This window comes from Pistacia vera, unplaced genomic scaffold (assembly GCF_008641045.1).
Source record: "Pistacia vera cultivar Batoury unplaced genomic scaffold, PisVer_v2 Contig377, whole genome shotgun sequence".
NCBI classification, from domain to species: Eukaryota; Viridiplantae; Streptophyta; class Magnoliopsida; order Sapindales; family Anacardiaceae; genus Pistacia; species Pistacia vera.
In genome coordinates, this window is record NW_022196198.1 from 458,329 (window position 1) to 483,419 (window position 25,091).

At 38.6% G+C, this 25,091-nt stretch overlaps 2 protein-coding genes and 1 pseudogene across 4 annotated transcripts; all 3 read left to right on the forward strand.

Annotated features, from left to right (window-relative positions):
- On the forward strand, positions 1 to 901 carry LOC116140745 (annotated as a pseudogene).
- A 14,097-nt stretch (positions 902 to 14,998) lies between these two features.
- Positions 14,999 to 21,102, forward strand: LOC116140746 (leucine-rich repeat protein 1-like). The gene is made up of 6 exons (XM_031426325.1): positions 14,999 to 15,167; positions 20,162 to 20,294; positions 20,411 to 20,482; positions 20,602 to 20,745; positions 20,824 to 20,901; positions 21,051 to 21,102. Exons 1-6 carry the CDS (start codon positions 14,999 to 15,001, stop codon positions 21,100 to 21,102), a joined length of 648 nt encoding a protein of 215 aa, XP_031282185.1.
- Positions 21,103 to 23,185: 2,083 nt separating this feature from the next.
- Positions 23,186 to 24,824, forward strand: LOC116140770 (leucine-rich repeat protein 1-like). Of its 3 annotated transcripts, XR_004129699.1 has the most exons (7): positions 23,186 to 23,350; positions 23,506 to 23,638; positions 23,731 to 23,802; positions 23,954 to 24,097; positions 24,204 to 24,284; positions 24,362 to 24,414; positions 24,560 to 24,597. XR_004129699.1 is itself a non-coding variant. In XM_031426349.1 (6 exons), exons 1-6 carry the CDS (start codon positions 23,275 to 23,277, stop codon positions 24,607 to 24,609), a joined length of 528 nt encoding a protein of 175 aa, XP_031282209.1. In that variant the 5' UTR covers positions 23,186 to 23,274; the 3' UTR covers positions 24,610 to 24,824. The 3 variants fall into 3 exon arrangements, 1 of the variants encoding a protein (XP_031282209.1); XR_004129698.1 differs by having other exon boundaries at positions 24,204 to 24,414; positions 24,560 to 24,605; XM_031426349.1 differs by lacking the exon at positions 24,204 to 24,284 and having other exon boundaries at positions 24,560 to 24,824.
- The last annotated feature ends 267 nt before the right edge of the window (positions 24,825 to 25,091 follow it).

Sequence of the window (25,091 nt, forward strand, 5' to 3'; positions counted from 1 at the left end):
TAGGGATAATAGTTCGAGATTCGCTGTCCTTGCGATCATGGGAAGGGCCACCACATTGATAGCCTCAGCACCTGCAAGAAGGTTTGCACAATATTTTGCTTCTATTATAAAAGAAAAAAATAATGCTAATCAACTATTTCTCTGTATGAGTTTACAGGCATTCAATTTTTTTGTGGTCTTGGTGTTCAACTAATTTCTGAGCTAATATACAATTGTAGGCTAGAAGGCAAAGTGGCATTAATCACTGGAGGATCCAGAGGCATCGGGGAATCCACTGCAAGACTCTTCTCCAAGCATGGGGCTAAACTACTGATTGCAGATATCAAAGATGACTTTGATTCCATTGGAGGGACGACCTCTTTTGTCCATTGTGATGTGACCAAAGAAGAAGATATTGAAAATGCTGTTAACACAGCAGTTTCAAGTATGGAAAGCTAGGTATCATGTTCAATAACGCTGGTACAATCGATCAACCAAAACCATCTATGCTCGACAATACCAAGTCTGATTTCGAGAAGATCCTAAGTATTAACATAATAGGGGCATTTCTAGGCACTAAACATGCAGCTCGAGTGATGATCCCTGCTCGCCAGGGAAGCATAATAACAATGGCAACTGTTTGTGCAAGAATCGGAGGAGTTGCCACACATGCTAATACAAGTTCAAAGCATGGCATGGTAGGGCTAATGAGAAATACTGCTGTAGAGCTTGGACAGTATGGCATTCAGGTAAATTGTATGTGTCACCCTATGTAGTTCTTTCTCCATTGGCGACGGAATTCTTCAAAATGTATGATGAGGCAATGCGTGTTTTCCATTGCTATCTTAATAGGGCTATTCTTAAACCAGAAGATGTGGATGAAGCTGCAATACTCCGTATTCTCTTTGTGGGTTTTATTTAAATTTATTTATGTGAATCTAGGGGATAATATGTAAGAATTAAAACTTTTTAGAGATGTTTTAGTAAGAAATAAGGCATGGTGGGTTTATTAAGTAGTTTTGCAAGAGCACTTGTGTGAAATTGGAAGTGTGAAAATCTTTCAACAACATTAGGAAATTGATTAAAGATGAGGGTTCTTTTTAATATTGTGTCATGCAAGGGTACATGCATAATTTTCCAAGGGGTGAGATCATGATAAAACATAACTTTATTTAAAGGATTTTGGGGTGCAAGATTTAAGAATCAAAGACTAAGGGATGCATGCATAATTGGCCATTGCAAGATGGATTAAAGGTAATTTAATTTCTTTTGGAGAATTAGCCCACGGTTTTGGCACATTGTTTTGCCATTGATGGTTGTGAAATTTTATTAAATTGAGATGAGGAATGGTGGAGTGGAGAAAGAGATAGCGGAGAGAAACAAAAAAATAAAGTGAGAGAGGAGAAGCTTGTTTATTCTTTTTCTCTTTCTCATTTCACATTCATTTTCCTATGTACATTAAAAGAGAGAAAAATAACATTTGAGTTAAAATAGAAGAGAGCCGAGAGGTACTTGTAGGAGAAGAATTTTCAGAGAAATTTTGGGGTGAAGAAGATAGGAGGACCGAGCACTTGAGTTAAAAGCGAAGGAGAAAGTGTTGGGTATTTTGGGTTATGTGCGTGGAATGTTTTGCTAAAATATGGGATTTGGTAATGGGTGGTGTGGAGCCCTATTGCATGCTTGTAATTGTTATGTGAATTTAAATTTTTGCTGGAACTATGTTACATGTATTGGGCTGCCTTCTTGGCCTGGTTTGGTTTGGTTTATATATACATGTGTGGTTGTGGACAATTTGGATGTTATGCATGTTGTCATTCTTCAATAGTGTTGGTTTATGGGCCGGGAATGCTAAGCAATGTATTGTAATGAGGAGAAGACATGCAATCGATAATTGATTGGTTAAGTTGGTTTGACACAATGAAATTTAATAATAGGCAGCATTTTTGTTATGGTACTGTCATATTAATGATTTATTGTTATGGGTTTAGTTTATGAATTTTGCAATTGGAGTTGCCGAAAGTTTATCTTGAGTGTTAATATTATTTTTGTTGGGTTTAGGCTTTGATGATAATTAGTGGGGAGGTTATTATGGGAAAAGAAAATTTTGGTGAGGCATTGTGTTCTCGGTTATGGGTGTGTAACTGTCAAGGTTGAAAGTCAGTTTGGGGGTTGACTGCAAAGATTAAAAGTTTTGGGATTTTAGTGAAATTGATGATAAATATAGGGTGTAAATAGAATTTTTACATACTTTTGTATTTTGATGTGGTGAGCATTGCATTCATGATTTCATGCCTTTTTATTGGAATTTTATATCATATTATACTTTATATATGCGTAAGACATCCATGATGCATATTTGGAATGAAATTGTGGATGCATGATTATTATTATGTTTGACTCCCGGATTGGAAACTGTAACCGTCCCCCTCTAGACATAAGCTAGTATTTGATTTTTATCCTCATGCGTACATTGAGATGGTCCGTCCTACCGAACGATTGGGATATCCTATTAGGACAAGACGGATGCCTGACGAGCTTCGGGCGGGTTACACCAGGCGGTTATTGGCCGGTGTGGGATTTTGGATGCCCCGAGGGTAGACCATGGGTGAGATTATATTTGATACCATATCATGACACCCCGAGGGTAGACTGTGGATGGTGCCACCCCGAGGGTATATTGCGGGTGGTGTAGCTTCATGTCTGAGTTAGGGACTGGTTCAGATAGTTATGATCTAGGCCCCCAAGTGCTAGTAGGGTGGTGATAATTAATTTATTTTATATGATAGTGGTGTGTGATTTCATGGCATCCAAGAATAATATATAATGTTTGTTGCCTTATCATGTAAGTGCATTAGTGTTGTGTGGCATACAACTGGATTATTCATGCATGTTTTCAAAGTTAAAGTTATTTTCGCATAAAATATATTATCCGCTCACTGGACTTCCCAGCTCACTGCTTTATGTTTTCTCCCCCAGGATCGTAGATCGGGTTCGTGTGGAGCATACTCTACACTTTAGGTTGGCCTTGACGCATGATGATCTGCATCTTTTACAAACTTTAGTGGACTCTGATACTACGTTTCTTTTGTAACTGGATTTCAGTTCCCGCTTTTAAAATAATTATTTGTGTATTTCCACCTTCTAAACCTTAAACATGCAAATGCACTACTTTTCACTTTCGTCTATAAACGGAATTGTTTTATGAATGTTTTTTTTTTTTTTTTTTTTTTTTTTTTATATCGAGCATTCACCTTCCTTTCGGGATCCTGAGTCTCCTGGAGCGCCCAGATCTGGTGGGATAGGGATACTCGGGAGGGGGCGTGACAGATTGGTATCAGAGCCTAGGTTTTGGATTTTGAGTGCATTTGCACAAGTATGCATACATATTTTGTATTCTAACAAGTTAAATTGATTTTATAGATATCATCATGCATAAACAAGGCCGATTGCACACACGATCTATGAGAGCAATAAGTGATCCTCAAGGGCAAGAAAAGGATCAGAATGCGGGATTAGAGGGTGAGGCTTTTGCGGTCCACGAACAGGGACCCCATATAGAAGCACCCGAAGGGGGTTAGGGGATGGAACAGGAGATGGAGCAAGAGATCCATTCTTCTAGTAGTGAGTCTGGGATAGAGAGAGCCATTGGGAGACTGGCTTGGTTGTTTACTCGTGCCACTAGCGGTCGGGCACAAGAGAATCTGAGGAACATGAATACCATAGAGAGGGTTGGGAATTTAGGGGCAGAGAAATTTAATGGAGATGGTGATCCTATGGTAGCAATGAGATGGTTAGAGGGTACTGAAAAAGTATTCAGGGTTATGGTGTGTACTGATGAGGAAAGAGTGAGATTTGTTGAATTTCTGTTAATAGGGGGAGCTGATTGCTGGTGGCAGTCCGCTCGAGGAAAGTACCACAACCCCACCTGGACTGATTTTAGACAGGAGTTCCTAGATCGTTATCAACCTAGGGTTTATCGGGAAAACAAAAGGAGAGAGTTCTTGATGTTGACTCAAGGGAATATGACCATCGAGGACTGCAGAAACAGATTTATAGAACTTGCTAGGTTCGCTTTGGGTATTGTAGATAGTGAGGAAGATAAATGTAGAAAATTTGAGCATGGCCTTAGAGAGACGATCAGAACAGCGGTGGTTGGATATGCCCATTTAGATTTTGTTAGATTAGTGGAATCCGCTATGAGGATAGAGCAGAGTCTAGCAGTGAGAGAGAGAGAGAGGAACCACGCAAACAGAAACGTGGTAATCGAGATTGGGGAATTGGTGGTTCGAGAAACCGTATGCCGAGATGAGAGGGTAGTTTCTTTGGTATATCCAGTAGCTAGGGTTTCGGGACCAACCAGAGGCAGGGACAATTTGGTGGCAAACAATCAGTTAGCGAAAATTTTGGTGGAAACCAACGACAGTTGTGTAATCAGTGTGGCTGATCTCATGCGAGGTAATGTTGGGGAATGACCCCAATTTGTTATCATTGTGGACGGCCTGGGCATTTTAAAAGGGAGTGCCCTAGTTTATCTCGAGTGGGAGTGTATCGCATAGGACCATCCAGCAATGCTTTCAGGGAAAGGGTAGTCGTGTTCAGGGACAGCAGAGGTCCCAACCTATAGGAAGGTCCACTACAAGCAACAGAGGCGAGTCTAGTACCGATCGTGGTAGCAGAGGTAGACAAAGAGGATCTGGACAACCTTATACTCAGGCTCGAGTTTTTGTCATGACCTAGCAAGAGGCCCAGGCTACCCCCGAGGTGGTGACTGGTATGTTATTTATCTTTAGCCATGAGGCCCGTGTTTTTATTGACCCTAGTTCCACTCATTCTTTCATATCATATGCATTTGCGGAATATTCAAATCGTGTTTTAGAACCCTTGGAGTATAAATTAGTTGTGGCTACCCCCATTGGCGAGACCTTATTAGCAGAGTATAGGTTTAATGGTTGTGGAGTAATGGTTGATGGGTATGTATTGAAGGCAAACTTGATTATGTTGAACAAACATGATTTTGATGTGATTTTAGGCATGCACTGGTTAGCCATCCATAGGGCTACAGTGGATTGTTTTCGAAAGGAGATCACTTTTAGAAAGCCTGATATACCAGAGTTAGTGTTTTATGGAGAACGACGAGTACTTCCCTTTTGTTTGATTTCAGCCATGACTGCTAGGAAATATCTCCAGAAGGGATGTCAAGCGTACTTGGCACATGTAGTGGATACGAAGGCGGATGGATGTAGATTGGAAGATATTCCAGTGGTTAAGGACTTCCCAGATGTATTTCCTGAAGATCTTCCAAGACTACCTCTGGAAAGGGAGATCAATTTTACTATTGAGCTTTTGCCTGGTGCGGTTCCAGTTTCTAAGGCCCCATATAGGATGGCACCCCTAGAGTTGAAAGAATTGAAGATTCAACGGCAAGAACTAGTGGACAAGGGGTTTATCTGACCGAGTGTGTCTCCGTGGGGAGCGTTGGTGATGTTTGTGAAAAAGAAGGATGGGACTTTGAGATTATGTATTGACTACAGGCAGTTCAATAAGATGACAGTGCGTAACAAATACCCACTGCCACGTACTGATGATTTATTTGACCAGTTACAAGGTTCCAAGGTTTTCTCTAAGGTAGATCTAAGGCCAGGGTATCTTCAACCAAGGATCAAGGAGTCTGATATCCCTAGGACAGCTTTTCGAACCCGTTATGGGCATTATGAATTTTTGGTGATGCCGTTTGGTTTGACAAATGCCCCAGCAGTTTTCATGGATCTGATGAATAGGGTGTTCCATCCTTTTTTGGACCATTTTATGGTAGTGTTTATTGATGATATATTAGTCTATTCACGGAGTAAGAGCGAGCATGCAGAACACCTCAGGATGGTTTTACAAACGCTCTGTGATCAACGATTATATGCCAAGTTTAGTAAGTGTCAATTCTGGCTACGAGAGGTCACATTTCTGGAGCATGTTATTTCAGCTGAGGGTGTTTATGTAGACCCACAAAAAGTGGAAGCAGTTTTGAATTGGGAGAGACCTACTAGTGTTACCGAGATTAGGAGTTTTCTAGGATTGGCAGGGTATTATAGGAGGTTTGTGGAAGGGTTTTCCAAGATTGCCACCCTGCTGACCAAGTTAACTCAGAAAGGTGTGAAGTTTAATTGGTCCCATGAATGTGAGCAGAGTTTTCAAGAATTAAAGCAGAGATTAACAACAACTCCTATCCTCACTTTGCCCTCGGGTGTGGAGGGATTTGAAATTTATAGTGATGCATCTAAGCAAGGGTTAGGATGTGTGCTAATGCAGAATGGGAGGGTAATTGCCTATGCTTCTATGCAGTTAAAGAAACACGAGCATAATTACCCAGTTCACGATTTAGAGTTGGCAACAGTGGTTTTTGCCTTAAAGATTTGGAGGCATTATTTGTATGGAGTAACCTGTCGGATCTATACTGATCACAAGAGTCTGAAATACTTATTCACTCAGAGGGAGTTAAATATGCGACAACGCCGATGGATTGAGTTGATTAAGGATTATGATTGTGTAATAGACTACCACCCCCGAAAAGCTAATGTGGTAGCTGATGCCCTCAATAGGAAGTCCCAATGTGTGATAGCTCACCTAGGAGTGAACCGTTATGAATTACTACAAGAGTTGAGGACTTTGGGAGTTGATCTGTTTCTAGGCGAATCTGGTGGGTTATTGGCCAATTTTCAAGTGAGGCCGACTATAGTCGATAAGATACAGGGGATGTAAAAATCAGACCCTTAATTGGAAAAGTTAAAATCTGAAGTTAGTACTAGGTCATGGACAGACTTTTGGATAGCAAGCGATGGGACCTTGATGTTGGGAAATAGGATGTGTGTACCAGATCAAAAGGAGTTAAAACAAGAATTATTAGAGGAAGCTCATTCCTCAGCATATGCTTTGCACCCAGGGAGTACCAAGATGTATAGAACTCTCCGAGAGCATTATTGGTGGTCTGGTATGAAGAGAGAAATAGTAGAGTTTGTTTCTAGATGTTTGATATGTCAACAAGTTAAGGCCGAACATCAAAGACCAGTAGGACCCTTGCAACCCCTTCCTGTTCCTAAGTGGAAGTGGGAACATATTACTATGGATATTGTGATAGGCCTCCCTCGCACCAGAAACGGCCACGACAGCATTTGGGTAATCGTGGATCGATTGACTAAGTCCGCTCATTTCTTGCCAATAAAAACGACATATTCTCTGGACAGATTAGCAAGTCTTTATGTGTCTGAAATAATTAGACTTCATGGTGCCCCAGTATCTATAGTATTAGACAGAGATCCAAGGTTTACATCCCAATTTTGGCCTAGCTTACAGAATGCTTTGGGAACAAGATTAAGTTTTAGTACGGCCTTCCATCCTCAAACTGATGGACAATCTGAGAGGACTATTTAGACATTGGAAGATATGTTAAGGGCCGTGGTGATGCAGTTTAAAAAGAGTTGGGATTTGTTTTTACCCTTAGCGGAGTTTGCTTATAATAATAGTTACCAAGCCAGCATTGGAATGCCGCCATACGAGGTTCTATATGGCAGGAAGTGCAGAACTCCGATATGCTGGAGCGAGGTAGGTGAAAGGAAATTAGTAGGCCCAGAAATAGTCCAAACCACTAACAATTCAATCAAATTTATCAAGGAAAAGTTAAAGGTAGCCCAGGATCGGCAGAAAAGCTATGCTAATAAGCGTAGGAGAGATTTGGAATTTCAAGTTGGGGACATGGTATTTTTACGAGTTTCACCATGGAAGGGTTCCTTAAGATTCGGGAAACGGGGCAAGTTAAGTCCGAGGTACATTGGTCCATATGAGATTCTGGAGAGGATTGGAGCTGTAGCATATCAGTTGGCATTGCCACCGGAGTTATCCAGGATCCATGATGTATTCCATGTCTCCATGCTTCGCAAATATATACATGACCCATCCCATGTGTTACAGTAACAAACGATCCAAGTTAGGGGTGACTTAACTTATGAGGAGTGTCCAGAGGGATTATAGATTGGAAGCGGCAAGAGTTGCGCACCAAGACCATCCCTTGGGTAAAGGTTAAGTGGAGTAATCATTCAAAAGAGGAAGCAACTTGGGAGCGCGAAGAAGATATGCGAGCACAATATCCCGAGTTTTTTAACCACGTGCATTAAAAAAAAACAAATTTCGAGGACGAAATTTCCTTAAGGGGGAAGATTGTAATACTCCGTATTCTCTTTGTGGGTTTTATTTAATTTTATTTATGTGAATCTAGGGGGTAATATGTAAGAATTGAAACTTTTTAGAGATGTTTTAGTAAGAAATAAGGCATGGTGGGTTTATTAAGTAGTTTTGCAAGAGCACTTGTGTGAAATTGGAAGTGTGAAAAATCTTTTAACAACTTATGAAATTGATTAAGATGAGGGGTCCTTTTAATATTGTGTCATGCAAGGGTACATGCATAATTCTCCAGGGGTGAGATCATGATAAAACTAACTTTATTTAAAGGATTTTGGGGTGCAAGATGTAAGAATCAAAGATAAGGGATGCATGCATAATGGCCATTGCAAGATGGATTAAAGGCAATTTCTTAGGGGAATTAGCCCAGGTTTTGGCACATTGTTTGCCATTGATGGGTGTGAAATTTTATAATTTGAGATGAGGAATGGTGGAGTGGAGAAGAGATGGCCGAGAGAAACAAAAGAATAAAGTGTGAGGAGACGATTGTTTATTCTTTGTCTTTCACATTTACATCATTCTCCTACGCACATTGAAAAGGAGGAAAAAATAACATTTGAGTTGAATAGAGGAGAACCGAGTGGTGCTTGTAGGAGAAGAGTTTTCAGAGAAATTTGGGTAAAGGAATAAGGTTATGCATGCATTTTCAATCCTTTTAATCAATCTTTCCCCTTCTCTTGTTTAGATCTATTCCTATAATAATTTTGGATCAAATAGGTGAAGAAGATAGGAGGACCGAGCACTTGAGTTAAAAGCAAAGGAGAAAGTGTGAGTGGAATAGTATTGCATAAAAGAATTCATGCATCTAAAATTTCATCTCCGTTTGGATTCTATTTTGTTCATATGGGTGCTGACCTGCTGAATGTTTCTTTTAATTAATGAAATGGTTTAATTATGTGCTAGAGTGGAAGTGGAAGAGAAAGATTATATTAAGAAGGTGTAAGATTGGGCCAGTGAATTTCTAATATGGAGGTTATAAAATGTGTGTTATGTAATTTTTTAATCTTCCTTTGGATTATACGGAAATGCATGCTATGGTTGGTTGATTTGATTGGCTATTGGGCTCATTATTGTTTACAATGGGAGTATTTATTGGTTTTGAAAACAAATGGTGTAGAATGAATTGGAAGGGTGGGTTAGTTATAAAATTGACTTTGATTAGAAACATGAATATGGTGGATACTAAATGAATTTTGAATTTTATTTTGAATGTTCTGTTAAACTTGTGATGAGTGGATGGCTGGAAAATTGGGAAATAATGGGCATGAAACTGTGGCCTATATTGTATAGAATGTGGACGTTTACTTTGTAAAAGGTCAGAGATTGGCTGATTTTTGGAGGCAATGGGTATGAAATCATGAGCTGGAGGTTATTTAAAGTGTGTGTGTGTGTGTGTTAATATTATATATATATATATATATTTGTGTATTGTTGTTGCATTGTTGGCTTGATAGTGTGGAGCATCAGTAGTAATTGGTGCATTTTCATAACTGCAGACTTGACTTAAACGTGATTGTTGGTGGGAATGAGTGCTTGAAGTTGGTAAAAAGGTAGAATTGAATTAAGGTAGAATGGTATGAAGTAATGAGAATTAAATAGTACAAATGGTCCATTTTTATTTTGGAAATGCGGAAAGAGTGTTGAATAAAAATGTGAGATTTTCTTATGGGCACTAGGCTCTTGGCAGCAGGGGGTTAATTGTCATGTTTAGAAGTTTTGGGACCTTAGAAATGTGATAAATATAGGGTGTAAATAGAATTTTACATACTTTTGTATTTTACGTGGTGAGATTGATTCATGATTACATGCCTTTTATGGAATTATTCATATTATATTTATATATGCATAAGGCATGCATGATGCAATTGGAATGAAAGTGGATGCATGATTATTGTTATGTTGACTCCGGATTGGAAACCGTACCCATCCCCCTCCAAATAAGCTAGTATTTGACATTATCCTCATGCGCGATTGAGATGGTCCGTCTACGAACATTGGTATATCCTACTAGAACAAGACGGATGCCTGACGAGCTCCAGGCGGGATTAAACCAGGCGGTTATTGGCCGGTGTGGGATTTTGGACGCCCCGAGGGTAGACTGTGGCAGATATATTTGATACCATATCATGACCCCCGAGGGTAGACTGTGGGTTGAGCATGGTATCCAATGATGTTCGTACCATCCCGAGGGTAGATGCGGATGGTGCCACCCAAGGGGACTGTGGTGGTGTAGCTCATGTTGAGTTAGGGACTGGTTAGATAGTTAAATCTTGGCCCCTAAGGGCTAGTAGGGTGGTGATAATTGATTATTTTAATGATAGTGGTGTGTGATTTCATGGCATCCGAGAATAATATATATATTGTTGTTGCCTTATCATGTAAGTACACTAGTGTTGTGTGGCATACAATATTCCAATGTTTTCAAAGGTAAAGTTATTTTCGATAAATCTATTATCCACTCACTGGGCTCTCCAGCTCACTGTTTTATGTTTCCTCCCCCAGGACCGTAGATCGGGTTCGTGTGGAGCATACTTACGATCAGGTTGGCCTTGACGCATGATGATTTGCATCTTTTACAAACTTTAGGGACTCTGATACTACGTTTCTTTTGTAACTAGATTTCGTTCCTGTTTTAGAATAATTATTGTGTATTTCCACCTTCTAAACCTTAAACATGCAAATGCACTACTTTTCACTTTCGCCTATAAACGGAATTGTTTTTATGAATGTTTTTTTTTTAAAGAGTATTCACCTTCCTTTCGGGATCTTGAGTCTCCTGGAGCGCCCGGATCCGGTGGGATAGGGATACTTGGGAGGGGGCGTGACACTCATCTCTGATAATGGGAAGTAGTTCGATAATGAGAAATTCAAATAGTTTTGCGATGAGCTTGGGATCCATAAAAATTTCGCCTCAGTCGCAAGATCACAAGCCAATGGTTAAGTTGAAACTGTCAACCAAACCACCAAGCACACACTGAAGGCCAACCTTGGCGCTGCCAAGGGCAATTGGGTCGATGACCTCCCAGAAGTTCTATGAGCACATAGAACAACTTCGAGAACCCCAACTTCAGAAACGCCTTTCTCGCTAGCATATGGCTGCAAGGCTATGATCCCAATGGAAGTAGGGACTGGTTCACTCCAGAGAGGCCTATTCAATGAAACAGACAATGAAGCACTTCTATGTGCCAGTCTGGACCTAGTTGAAGAACACCGCGATAAGGCTCGGTTAAGGATAGCATCCTACCAGCAGCGTGCGAAAGGTTCTTCGACTCTAAGGTTAGGAGAAAAGACTTTCAGGTCGACGACTTGATTCTAAAAGAAGTCCTTCTCGATACAAGGGAACCGAGTGTGGGGGTACTAAGACCTAACTAGGAAGGTCCATACCAAATCGTCAAGGTAATATGACCTGAAAAGTATCACTCAAAAGGCTTAACGATTCCAAAGTACCGCGAGCTTGGAATGCTAAGCGTTTGTAACGCCCCACTTGAGGTACGTAGTTAAGATCTTATGAATGGCTTGAATGTTTATTGATTTATCCTGATTTGAGTTTATATGTTGTTAATATTGTTTGGTTGGCCCTTGGTTGAATGGGTGTATTGGTTTGGTTGAGTGGTTGCCTTGAAAATTGTAAGACTTGGCGAAATCTTGATGTTACAGTCTTCGCCAGTGCGAAGAAGAAGCTTTGCCATGGCGATGAAGTTCTACAACCCCCGTGTAGCTACTATAAGTTTTCGCTGGGGCGAAGAAAGAGCTTCGCCGCGACGAAGACTCGGTTGAAATTTCCCTTGAGTTTTTAGAGAATTTTTCCTTTTAGGGCACAATGACCATTCTACCCCTAATTAGCAGGAAAAGTGGGGAGTGTAATGCAAGGACATTGCATGGAGAATAGTTTGTTGGGGGTGTTTTTGCAAAGAATTCAAGGGCAAAGGTAGAATTTCTAAGAAAGAGTAAGGGTAAAATGGGAAAGAGTGGAGAAAATATGAGATATTAAGGGTTTAGCTTTAGAAACCTTTTCATTCCTTCCTTTCCATCGCCTCTTTCATCCTTCAATTCTCTCAAACTTTCATTCAACTTTCCAAGGATTTTTGGAGGGCTTTTGGCTAGATATTGATACAAGTTGATCCTAAGCACTTAAAGGTAAGAATCCTTACTCTAGATGTGAATTTTATTGGTGTAAGAGTAGGATCCTTATTGAGTTTGTGTTTAAGGTTTAAGAGAAAGTATCAAGCCATCAAGAGTAAAGAGCTTAAGTGGATTCTACTTGAGTATAAGGTAAGTAAATCCACCTAAGTTGTGATTTGCATGATTGAATGATGTGTAGAAATTTATATATGATTAATGCTTGGATTTTTATGTTTGAAACGAATTGATGAAGTTATGAATGAGTTCAATGTTGATTTATGAAGAGATTTCCACCATGAGAAGGGTGGATTGTGTAGATAAAATTTGGTAGAAGTATGGATAGAATTAGAAGAATTTGAGAGGAATATTTGAAGTGTGTTTTCTTTGCAAGGTGTGTGATGATTTGAAGGAGTTGAACTCCAATTTTGGATGGTTAATAAAGAAGTAGAACTATAGTTAGAGTAGGGTTTTTGTATGCACACATATTGTTTGATGAAATGTCTAAGAGAAGCATGAGTAGAAGTAGAGAACCTTACTTTATGCAACATAGCATATTTGCATTTCATGAGTGCATATAATAAAGATTCTAGGCATGAGCCATTCATATGCATATGTTTATTTGAGTAATCACCAAAGAAAGAATTATGAGAAATGAGAAAGAAACACTCTAAGAATAGAGATAAAGAAAAGAACTAATTCTCTTAGAATAAAAAGAAAGAAAGAGTTAGCACTAGAGAATAAAATGAATAATAAGTGCTAAAGAAGAGAAAAGAGAATAGGTTGTGCGATGGGGAGCCCGTGAGTGTAGAAATTATCCGCGTGTAACTTCCATGAGAGAGCGGTTTCCGCCATGAGAGAGCGGAATGAGAATGAGAAAAAGAATTTATATAGCCGTGAGAATACATGCGGGTGAGGGCTATATACGAGAGAGAGAGTACACTCACACGGCTAAGGGTTCCGAATCCATGCATCAACCAAGACCGATCGGCAAAGAATAAGAAAAGAATAGAAAGAAAAGAAAAGAGAGAAAATGCATTGTTATGCTTTAGTGCATATGCATCTCATCCATGCATGTTATTATGATATTTTCCATGGGTGAGGAGAATAGAAAGAAAGAAAAGAATAGTGAGAGCTAGAGATAGAGAAAGAACGAGAGAGATTAAATAAGAGAAAGTGACAAGAGTAAGAAAAGAATTGAAGAGTAATACACGGGGACTATGGAGTAGAGGATTTACTTACTGAGCATCTTTGTGCTCACCCCGTTGTTTTCTATGTTTTTACAGGACATAGGTGAGGACGTGGTCGGATGGACGTCGGCAAGCGGGGAGACTTGGCTGCACTGTCCACTATTTTTAAGAGTCTTTTTGTACAAATGATACTGTAGTATATAAAGAATGTATATATTAAGTAAAGAAGATTTTTTGGGCCAAACTATTTTGATAAGTATACTTGTCTTCTTATTAACATATTTTATGAGTATGATAGAAGAAAAGAAGTTGTTACAGCATCTTCGCCCCTATTACCAGTAATTCCAAACTCGCTCTTAATTTTCCATTTCTTTTACTTGTAAAGTTTTCCTTGTAACCTTTATGAAGAAGATTGTTCCACTTTATCTTGAACAAATATTTGTGTCTTGTATGATCTTGTTCGTTACGATATTTTATAAGTTTCCTGATCAGATATGTAACATTAGTCTTGTGAAGTGTTTGAATTATAAAAGTGCTATAAAAAATGGCCGAAAATACTCCTAATATATATATATATATAGTGTGTGTGTGTGTGTGTGTGACTCGTATAAGTACAGTGGGCAGCCAAAAAAAAAAAAAAAAAGAGCCATCATTGGTCCCCGCTCCAGGCTCTGCCAGCGCGACCTCTGTATCCCCGAGATGGTTGCCGACCATCCGATCAGCTGCTGGGTCCTCGGGGACGTGTGCCTCCGGCTGGTCATCCTCTAGAGGAGGCTCTTGTCCCTCTTCCTCCTCGGCATCATCAGCCTAGGCCCTGGAAGCAAAGATGTCCTGATATTCATTCGGGAGGTCGGAAAGGTCCATCCCCGGATTCCTTGGTCGCAAGCTGTAGATGGCCTGTATTGCCCAGTCAGCGGCCTTCCTCTCGAGTTCAAGATTTTGCCGCGTCATGTGATCAGTTAATGAAGCAACCCGCCATTGGGATAGCTCGAGGTCCATTTCCAAAGCTCTCTTCCACTTCTTAGAATTTTCCCATAGTTGAGCTATGTCTTCCTCCGCCTTCATGGCACGCTCAGAGTTTACCTTCAGCTCATTCTCTTTCCCGCCACACTCTTTGGTGAGTCTGGCCATTGTCCTTTGGAGCTCTTTATTCTCCTCATCTCTCTTCTTGAGGTTGGCCTTCTGGAAGTCCACTGTGCAAAGGGCAGAATTTCTCTCTACCAAATATTGGTTCGCCTGAGTATGGATTGCCTTCGCCTTTGCGTCCAGAGTTACGAAGTCCTGTTTCAACTTGGTATTCTCTTCCCTCAGCTTGTGGAACCCTCAAACAAAGTCAAGATCGATCTTCTGTTAGCCCATATGCAAGGTGAGCAAGGATTGCATAAGAAAAGAAATAAGAGTTAACTTCCATTTTCTCGAGAATCATAAAAATTAGAAAATCCCAAGCAAGAACGAGTTGTTTTAGCCGACTTTGCAGTTGAAGCGCAATGGCCACCAAGTCTGCAGGTCAAGAAGCCACGAACTCCTCAAAGGCTGTAGCCAGTTGGCACTCTAGCAGGGCATACACCACTGGTTGTAGATGCTCCGGGAGTTGCCCCATGGAATCTAGCACAGGCGTGTCTGACCCCGGAGGAACTGGCATCTCATCGACCAGCTGTTTGCCCGCTCTCCTTTGGGTAACCGCGACCTTCCCCACTCCTCTGCATGAGCTCTCGGGGGACGCAGAGGTGCCTGGCGTGCCCCTCGGGGCCACCCTCGAGTGAAAAGCCTGGTAAGGTTGCGATCCCCCCAGATACACCCCTAATCCTCTGGCTCAGACTCTGATTCCTCCTCAACTAGCAACTGCTTCATTTTCTTGGTTTTCTACTTAGCGGCGCGAACAGCCGCAGGCCGAGAAGCTTCCCCATGTCGCTCTGTGGGTGTTTGCGCGCCAATCTGTATCCCTCCTATGGGGATATCGCTAGGGATCGCCCTGGCTGGCTCAGTCGGGGCAACCCGAGAAAATACGAACCCCCTAGTCTTCGTTGTCGGCCTTGGAACCCTGGGTGGCATGGTCGCTGTGCACCATGAAAGCATGTTAACCAAAAGGTCACCACAGACAAAAGAAAGACCAAGGGTTCCAGAGATGCTTCCGGATTGAAAAAACCATACTTTCTTAGGTTGGCAGTAGTCACGAGCAGTCTCACGTCGTGACTATGCTCGGGTAGATGACTGAATGTCACAATTTGGTTAAAATCTGTCAGAGCTGTCAATCTGGTCGTCTTATTTCCTGCAAAGAGATAAAAGTTCGTTAAAAATAAGAGCTGAAGAAAAAGGAACAGTTCAAAAATTGAAGGAAAGGAAAACCTACTTGGCTCCCTAAACTGGCAAACACCATCATACTCAAAAAAGAAAATCTGGTCTCATAAGCCCTGACGTTACTGGGGTAACCAAATATTCCTCCCTCGATTGTAGATCGCTTTGAGAGGTAAAAACGAGTCTTTATCCTTGCTCTTCTTCAGATAGTAAGTGCATGCGAGCTCCATCATTGTTTGCTCCCCAAGGCCATTTTCGCCATATGCGATATACATAGCAACAGCTATCATTTACGCATTAGGCGTCAATTGTAATGGCACAACCTCGAAGTAGTCGCGGATCGATCTAATGAAGGGGTGAAAAGGTATCAACGCCCTACATTTAAAGATCGCCTCAGAGATCGCAGCCATTCCCTTTGAAGGATTCCGAGCTATATATGTCCTATGCTGGTAGACATCCACGCGAAACGCGTACTGGTCCACTACTTTCTATATCTCGTCCTAGGTGGCCACTGATAAGGTCTCTTGCACGGGGCTTGCTGGGGCGCCCGACGCCTATGAGCTCGTCCCCTCGGCTGCTCTGGTCGCTGAGGTATCCATTGCTCCTAAAGTCTGAAAAAAGGGCGACATACAGAGATAACTTAGTCTCTGTACAGTGTTCCGTACGATAACATGGAAAAGAAAAAGAAACCCTAATGTACCTTCCTTAACCCCTAGAAAAACCCTAAAAACCCTTGGGAATGAATCCCCAAGGATTCGTGCCCCAAGTTCTCACTCTTTATGAAGAAAAAAGCTCTCTTCTCACCATTGTCTAGAAATACGTGCCATAAAAGATTGCCAGACAGTTCATACCCACCATTATCGCAAAAGTCAAGTAATTAACAAAATAATAGAAGAAAATGAAGAAGAAATCTTCCTTACCTCTTGGCTACTGGGAATGAACTTCCTGTCGTAATAGAGAGTGCGCATCAACTGGAAGAAGGGCAAACTGATTTCGCGAGAGTTTTGTTTTTTCTCTGAAAATATGAGTTATGTGACAAAACTTGAGGTGAGCCCGGGGTTTTATTGGGGGAAAAACGAAGATTGGTTTCCCTAGGCAACCGACGCTTGGGCGAGATATGTTTCTCGCCATTAATTGTGACCACATGTCGTTAATCCGCGAGAAAAAGTAACCTCCACGCTTCATGAATGTCAATCGACGCTTCCCTCCATTAGAGCAACCAAGCGTCGGCGCGGCTACCTTCTCCACATTAAATGTGCCCTTATCCGCATTTAATGCTCTGAAAGAGAATGTCGTTTCAGCATGGCTTGCATTTAATGCGCATGGCTGGCACTTATTGCTCAATAGACACGTCTGTCAAAATAAAGATTATTTTATTGACCAGACTAGCTGTCAAGTGTAATGGATAACATCTGAAGAGGTCGTTCGAGTAAAACACTCTTCGCTGTGTATCGATTTCGAGATGATGTGATTCCTTACTTTCGGTAATATGTGATAAATATTCTCAGGTCGCGAGCTATGGATGAGATTCAAAGCATGTCGATATGGCACTGAGTAGGGTCTAAACCAAGTCGCTGAACCTATGGGAGAAGGCTGCCTCAGGTCGCGTGTGCTATTCATAGAGACCTATGTTGAGACGTCCTTACGACTCAATTAGCTCGATCAAGCGTCATTCGGGACAAGTCAAGTCGCGGTAAAATCATGAAGTTCTCAAGGTTTAATCCTTAAACCTTAAAAACTCGGGGGCTTCTGTTATGCCTAAAAAGTCAAGGCTGACATGGACTCTCGTCAACAAGGGCCAATCAGAATTCAGGGAGGCTTTGTGCCGTCTAGACGCTGCCATATCGCGCAATGACGAAAGAGGTATGGTTCTCGCTAGTGTAACAGGTGAATGTCAGGCTTGCGAGTGGCTAGATATCATCCACCTGCCCAAGCCCTACGCGATTTAAGGATGTTTCTCTTACAGACAACCAATGGGAAGCGAGTTAGGAATTGTACCACATCTGCCAGACTGCAGACTCATGATTATTACCTTGAATCCTCTAACTATAAATAGAGGGCTCCTTTCTCATTTACGAGATTGGCTCATCTTTAGTCTTAAACATCATACATTCTCTCTTTCTCTCTCTATATTCTTTCTAGATTGTAATTCAATTCACTGCACGCGACCTGACTGTAATCATCTATTAATACAACTACAATGGACATAGGATTCGCTTTTGAGCATCCGAACCATTTTAAAAATTATTTTTTTATTTATTCTCTCGCTACATATTTTCATATCACGTGTAATTTCTAAGTCCGCTTAGCACTTTGCACGCGTGAGTCGTTAGTGTCAAAATCAAGCATCAATAGAAGTGATCTTGGCAATATTGGAGTGCAGGGACCTCTTTCCCTTGAGCTTGAAAATTTGACTAATCTTGAATTTCTGTAATCTTCAATTTGTCTAACTATTCTGTGATAGAACATCCTCCATAACTACTTCATGCACTTACCTTAATGACTTAAACCTCAACACTTTACTGGCAGGGAGGCATACAGCAATAGCATCACTGGATCCATTCCAACTGAGTTGCGAAAATTAACAAAATTAATCAATCTCTACAAAAAATCAACTCTCAGGTCCAATTCCAGCATCTCTTGGCAACTTGAAATCTATACGGTTTATGTAAGTAGGTATCTTGTAACCTTGAATTATCCTAGATTATACAGCGTCTAGTTATATCTGTATTCATTACATGTTTTGTCTCTCTTAACAGGAGATTGAACGATTAACAAACTAACAAGCAGAGTACCAGAGAGTGTCAAAGCCCTCTTTAAAAGCCTTTTCAAGTCTTACCATTTCTTGAGCAGACTTTCTAGCTCTGCCAATAATATAAAAGGAGATTTTGGAAATTGGGTTTATGGAAAATAATTCAAAAGATCCATTAATTTATTTGCTCTCTTTAAAAGCAGAGTACCAGAGACTGTCAAAGCCCTCTTACCATTTCTTGAGCAGACTTTCCAGCTCTGCCAATAATATAAAAGGAGATTTTGGAAATTGGGTTTATGGAAAATAATTCAAAAGATCCATTAATTTATTTGCTCAAAATAAATGACTAAATATAATTTACTTGGTCAATGGTTTAGGTGCATGAAGAAAGGTTTCTGCCTTAAATTAAAGCCAAGTAATTAATGAAAGATAGTCAAAGCTTTCTATAAATGCTTTTATTATTTTCTCACTTACTAATAAATTACTTTGTCCAACCTATAAAAAGAAAATAACTTATCTTTTGAATTTAAAAAAAAAAAAAGGCAAAAATAATTTTAGGTTTGCGGCTTTTATACTTTTAGAGTTTTAATTTAATAGTATTTCTTTTTATATAAATTTATTTAAAATTTAAAATTACAATTTTTTAATATGCAAATTAAGTATTAGACTTAATTGTCAAAAATTAAGTGTTTTTTTTCATCAAAATTAAAACTAAAACAATTTTATTGGCTTAAATACATTTTGAATTCCTTTTATATATTCCATCACCTCACAATTCAAATGTTGACTCTAGATTTGATATTAATTATTGAGTAATGTTACATATATATAAGTTAATTATATAAATTATTCCCTATAAACTAATGTGGTAACCTTACATGTTTGACAAATCATCTTCTCTAATTGGTTAAATTTATTTCTAATTTAAAGTCATCCAATCACATTAAAACACACTAGATTCTATGAATGAGTTTGTATGGTAAGTTTGAATATATAGTATTATTTGTAATTTTTTACCATATAAAAAAAAGTTAAGTGATTTTATTCAAAAACAAAAATCTCTTCTTAAATGCTAAATTATATGCAGAATCAGATTACATGTTACTAGATATCTACACTCCCACAACCACTACTTATTGAAACTTTAAAATTGATTTATATATTATTTTCTAGTAACTTTTTTTATTATTATTTAATTTTCTGCCCAATTAAGTATATTTTTGTTAAGATTAAATTTAGTAAGTCAATTTTAAGAAATATTTAGCTGTATCCTATTCTATAAATACGTGATTTTATTTGTTCTATTATCATCTCCTCTAAATTATTTTCACCTTCTTCTCTTCAACTTCTTCTCTTGATATGGCATCTCAATTGCTGGTACATTTTCTCTTTGTGTTTGCCGTTGCAATTGCGACTGTAAAATGTAACGTAGAAGGTATGGAGCTCACTGTAAATTATAATTCTTTCGCAAACTGAAGTTTTCTTAGCAGTTCAATTCAATCATGTTCCCTTTTTCTCTGAAGTTTGATCTTCAGCTCTTTAATAATTTGCGATGAATTTAATGATATTTGCTTAAGCGTTTGTTAAATTGTTTGCCAAATAGTGGACGCTCTTTCTGCTTTGAAATCCGCCTTGGTTGATCCACAAGGTGCGCTTCAAAGCTGGGATCCAAATTTGGTTGATCCATGCACCTGGTTTCACGTTACATGCAATGATGATAACAAAGTCACAAGGCTGTATGTATATTCCACCTTTCATTAGTTTATTTAAAGATTATTGAGTTTAGATTTGGCTGTTTGAGAACTCATTTTTTCTAACTTGAAAGTGGAATATTTCAATTTGCTTCTTGAAGGGATCTTGGCGCTTATGGACTCCAGGGATCTCTTGTCCCTCAGCTTGGATCTTTGGCTAATCTTCAATATCTGTAACAACATTTTGTTTTTCCTTTTGTCTTTTTGTTTTGTGAACTCAATGAATTTATGCTTATGGTAAATAAATTAGACAAGTACAGTTTTATTAAATGAGTTGACACTTTACTGGCAGGGAGATATATAGGAATCAAATCAGTGGATCGATTCCAGCCGAGCTCGGAAATTTAGCAAACTTGCTCAGCTTGGACCTGTACGAAAATCAACTCTCAGGTCCAATTCCAGATTCGCTTGGCAACTTGAAAGCTTTAGTGTTTATGTAAGTGTATATATCTCCTGTATCCTTGAATTATCCACAATGCATTTGTATTCATTTCATGTTTTGTTCCTCGAACAGGAGATTGAACGATAACAAGCTAACGGGCACAGTACCAGAGAGTGTCAAAGCCCTTACAAATGGAAATTTGAGGATCCTGTGAGTTTCCCATTCTTTATTTTGTTTCATGTTTAGTCTTCTTACTTATTTCCTATTGTTTTTATTTGCTGCTATGACTTTTGGCTTCTTTTATTGGACTTGTGATTCTTGGAGGTCATCTTGATGATTGTTATTCAATGGTTTATCAGGAATGTTACAAATAATCAATTGTCAGGACCTCTGTTTCACTCCACAGGCTAAACAAAGGTACCCAATTTTCACACTGTTATAAAATTAGAAAGAAAGTTGAAAGTGTTTCTAATTGGTTCAAACATTTATGCTATGCCTTGTTTTTGTAGGATATGTTGATACAAGTATCAAACAAGAAGCTGGATCTCAGAAGTAAAATGATGTGAAATAAGAAATATCATTGTTGTATTACTTTAAATAAAATTAGTGGGAATGTATGTACCGGCCGGACTTTATAATTTATTTGAGAGAATATTGATCAAGATTGAATGCTTTGTGTTACCCAAATTTGTCTCTAAATTTGCAGATAAGCTTGGTATATCTCCCTGCATTTGCATTTATTGGATTAACAATGCAGCTCACTTTGCCTCTTTAATAAAATATCACATTAACTCTTATAAATTAAACATAAAAACATATAATATTACCTCTCCCCTTATGGCTGGATGACAAACTCTTTAGCCATTAAGGTTAGCCATATCCAAGGGGTATTGTGTTTGAGTCGCAGGAGATGTATCTATCACATTTGTGCAATTATCATAGTCCATTGGACTAATTGTATGATGTTTCGTGGCTCTGATGATTAGATAAGCTCTAATATGGGTTTGGATACCTTAGAGACCTTAAAAAAAAAAAAAAAAAAAAAAGCATATAATATTTGTATATAGTATACTTCATGGTCTAGACTGACAAAAGAATCATAATCAGCCTAATTCAAATATTTGACTCAATGGTTTAATTTTTTTGTGTTTGTTAGAACGAAGACAAAAGAAAGTCATAGATTTAGCATTTTGTAAGAAATAGTTTGTATAATTTATTTATATATATAGCATTATTCTTGACAATAAACTCAGTGGATCGATTCTAGCTGAGTTGGGCCAATTTAACAAATTTAATCAGTTTGGATCTGTCAGGAAATTAACTCACAGTGTTACTAATTGGTTCAAATAGAAATTTCATTCTATGGCCATTCCAATGATCTACAAGTTAAAAACTTTTCTTTTTTTGTAGGTTATGGTGTTACCAGGATCAAATAAGACCCGGGAAATATTGTATGTGTTTACTGTAAAACAAAAATGAGTGTGTATATGGCCCAAATTTTATGAGAATAAAAGGTTTCTTTATATATGCAGTGTGTCTATAAAGCTTACATTTATGGCTAAATTTGCTACTAAGCTTCTTCTATCTCCTTTATTTGGTAGATTAACTCCTCTCCTAACTTTGTTACTTTGACCTCTTTCTTTAATAAAATAACACTTTATAATTTATAATATTAAAAATAAATAAATACTAATCATATATCAGATACTTTATCGGCTTCACTAAATGACAAACAAAGAAGCATTATAAACTTAAATACAAAATTGTAGACTATCTCTGTTTGTTGTGATTGCAAACAAAGTGCTTTTTTCACTGATGGGAACAAAGGCTGGTGGGAAAGGTTAACTTAGCGGCTTGAAGTTGTGAATTAGCAAAGGAGATAACTTTCCTCAGTAAGATTCCCAGCTAATAGAGACATATTTGTTCTGCTATAAGCTGATATTATAAGCCTGTTATGTCCTGTAGAGATGGGAAATTTGAGTTTTGACTCTCCCTGTTCAGAAAAATGAAATGAATGTTCTTCAGGTGGATATTACTTGTAGTTATCACAACTCAAAAGTACTACTGTACTAGTCAATTTTGTTGGCTTTTTTCTAATCGGTTATCAACATTCTCCTGGTGAATGCCATGATTTATTAAAATTTTGTGCGACTTTTCAGACACCCTCAAGAGTCCTCCAAGCTACTGCCGGCATTTGATGGCTAAATTATAAAAGTTTTTTCTTCAGTGAATAATGATACCCATTTCGATACTCCAATGGATGACTTAATCAATATATTATCTTCAAATCAGCAAGTCCTTGGACTATATGTTTTGACTTAGAATCTGTAAGAGAACCGTGTTTTTTGTTTAGTAGATATCTTGAATAAATCCATTAAAACTCTTGGAATTTTTCAATTGACTTTTTCGTGCTCAGTTCTTCAAAATATTAATATTTTATAATTCAATATATACAGAGGTGTCCCAGGTTATTCACTGTCCAGATGTATCAATATTCAACGCCAAATATATAACCTAAGTATTGATCAAGAAAACAAACTGGGAATTCTCTTCTTTATTCAGATTTCATTTACGCAACTGTGTATGGCTTCTCAAGCTCTGGTTTCTTTTCTCTTTGCCTTTGACATTGTAATTACAACTGTAAGATGCAACTCGGAAGGTATGGACAATATAAATAACTTTTTGCCGGCATAATTTTATGTTGCCGCCAATACAGATATCATCAGCGTTCTTTTATGAAATTAATTTGATCTTGAGTTCTTGTCCATTGTTAGTCCATTCACACTCTTCAAATTACTGTTCTTTGCCAAACAGGGGATGTTCTTTCTTCTTGGAAAGCCACCTTGGTTGACCCGAACAATGTTCTTCAAAGCTGGGATCCAACTTTGGTTAATCCATGCAACTGGTTTCATGTTACATGTAACAGTAAGAACAGTGTCACAAGGGTGTATGTATTCCTCCATTATTTTATAAATTTATTGTGTTTTAGAACTGTTTTTAGTTCTATAGGAAATTGAAATTTCAATTTGCTTATTGAAGGGATCTTGGTAATGCTGGCCTACACGGACCTCTTGTCCCCCAGCTTGGAAATTTGACTAATCTTCAATATCTGTAAGATCTACCTCACTATTATTAGTTTTCAAACATAACATGTTCACCCACAATTCTCTTTCTTAATGTTTCCAAAAATAGCTTCTTGTTATGAACTAAATAAATTGATGTTACCGATGAATAAAAGGCAACCATTATAATTTTCTTGCAGGGAGGTATTTGAAAACAACATCACGGGATCGATTCCAGATGAGATTGGTCATTTAACAAGCCTGGTCAGCTTGGACTTGTACAATAATAAACTTTCAGGTCCAATCCCAGCCACCCTCGGCAACTTGAAATCTTTGAGGTTTATGTAAGTAGATAACTCAAACTACCATTGAGCTATCCTAGTTTAAGCAAAAATTAGAAGTATAATCTATAAATACTTATTTCAAATTCTGTCGAGTGACATGTGGCAGGAGATTGAACAATAAATAATTAAGTGGCATATTACCAGCAGAGGTCATTCGCCTTATTACGTTTGGCAATTTGAGGGTTCTGTGAGTTCTTTCAATGCCATAACTTGATAATTTTTTACTCAGTCGTAATGTCAAATATGATTGGTTTTGTTTATCAGGAACGTAGCAAACAATTCATTGGCAGGGACTGTTCATTCCACTAACTCAACAGGTACCCTTTAATCACCAAGAAATTAAACTAATTGGAGGGACAATAATGATAGATTGTTTACTAAATGTTTCAACTTCAAACGTGTATGCCAAGTCCATTTCAATGATCTACTGATTACTAGATTTTCTTGTTTTCGTTTTTGTAGGATATGCTGTTACAACAATCATACAAGACCCAAGAGCTCAAAAGTTTTGACTTGAATGTTGAAATAGCTGTTTGATTTTAGTTGTGATCTGTATTATAGCGAGTAAAATTTATGTCGCAATGCATGTGGCCCTATACTTAATGTAATGTTCATCAGAGATGCTTTTATGTCTTTAAAGCCCAATTTTGTGGGCTAAAAATGCAGATCAGAAGGTTCTTTTATCTCCCTGCATTTGTTATTCACTCCTAATTTCTGACTCCCCAATATGGGCATTTTATTTAACACCTTAGGTGCTTCTCTGGTATCTAAAAATTTATTAAATCACAATTGCATGAAAATTTAGATGGAAATGGGCAACATATGCAGCAATCAACTTTGCTAAACGAAACCACCGAGTGGTCTGGTGGTAAAAGAGCAAAGGAAGATCTAACATGATCTCTTAAATTCGAACCTCTTTAATAGTAAAAGAACAAAAATAAGATTTAACATGGTCTTTCAACTTTGAGTTTTCATGGCCCTTAATAGGGGTGTT

Coding starts and splice junctions, on each gene's coding strand:
- LOC116140746 (XM_031426325.1), top strand. CDS start 14,999: ATGGCCACCAAGTCTGCAGGTCAAGAAGCCACGAACTCCTCAAAGGCT. Junction 20,746..20,823: donor TTGAAAGCTTTAGTGTTTAT/GTAAGTGTATAT, acceptor TTCCTCGAACAG/GAGATTGAACGATAACAAGC. Junction 20,902..21,050: donor AATGGAAATTTGAGGATCCT/GTGAGTTTCCCA, acceptor ATGGTTTATCAG/GAATGTTACAAATAATCAAT.
- LOC116140770 (XM_031426349.1), top strand. CDS start 23,275: ATGGCTTCTCAAGCTCTGGTTTCTTTTCTCTTTGCCTTTGACATTGTA. Junction 23,351..23,505: donor TGTAAGATGCAACTCGGAAG/GTATGGACAATA, acceptor TTTGCCAAACAG/GGGATGTTCTTTCTTCTTGG. Junction 24,415..24,559: donor TCATTCCACTAACTCAACAG/GTACCCTTTAAT, acceptor TCGTTTTTGTAG/GATATGCTGTTACAACAATC.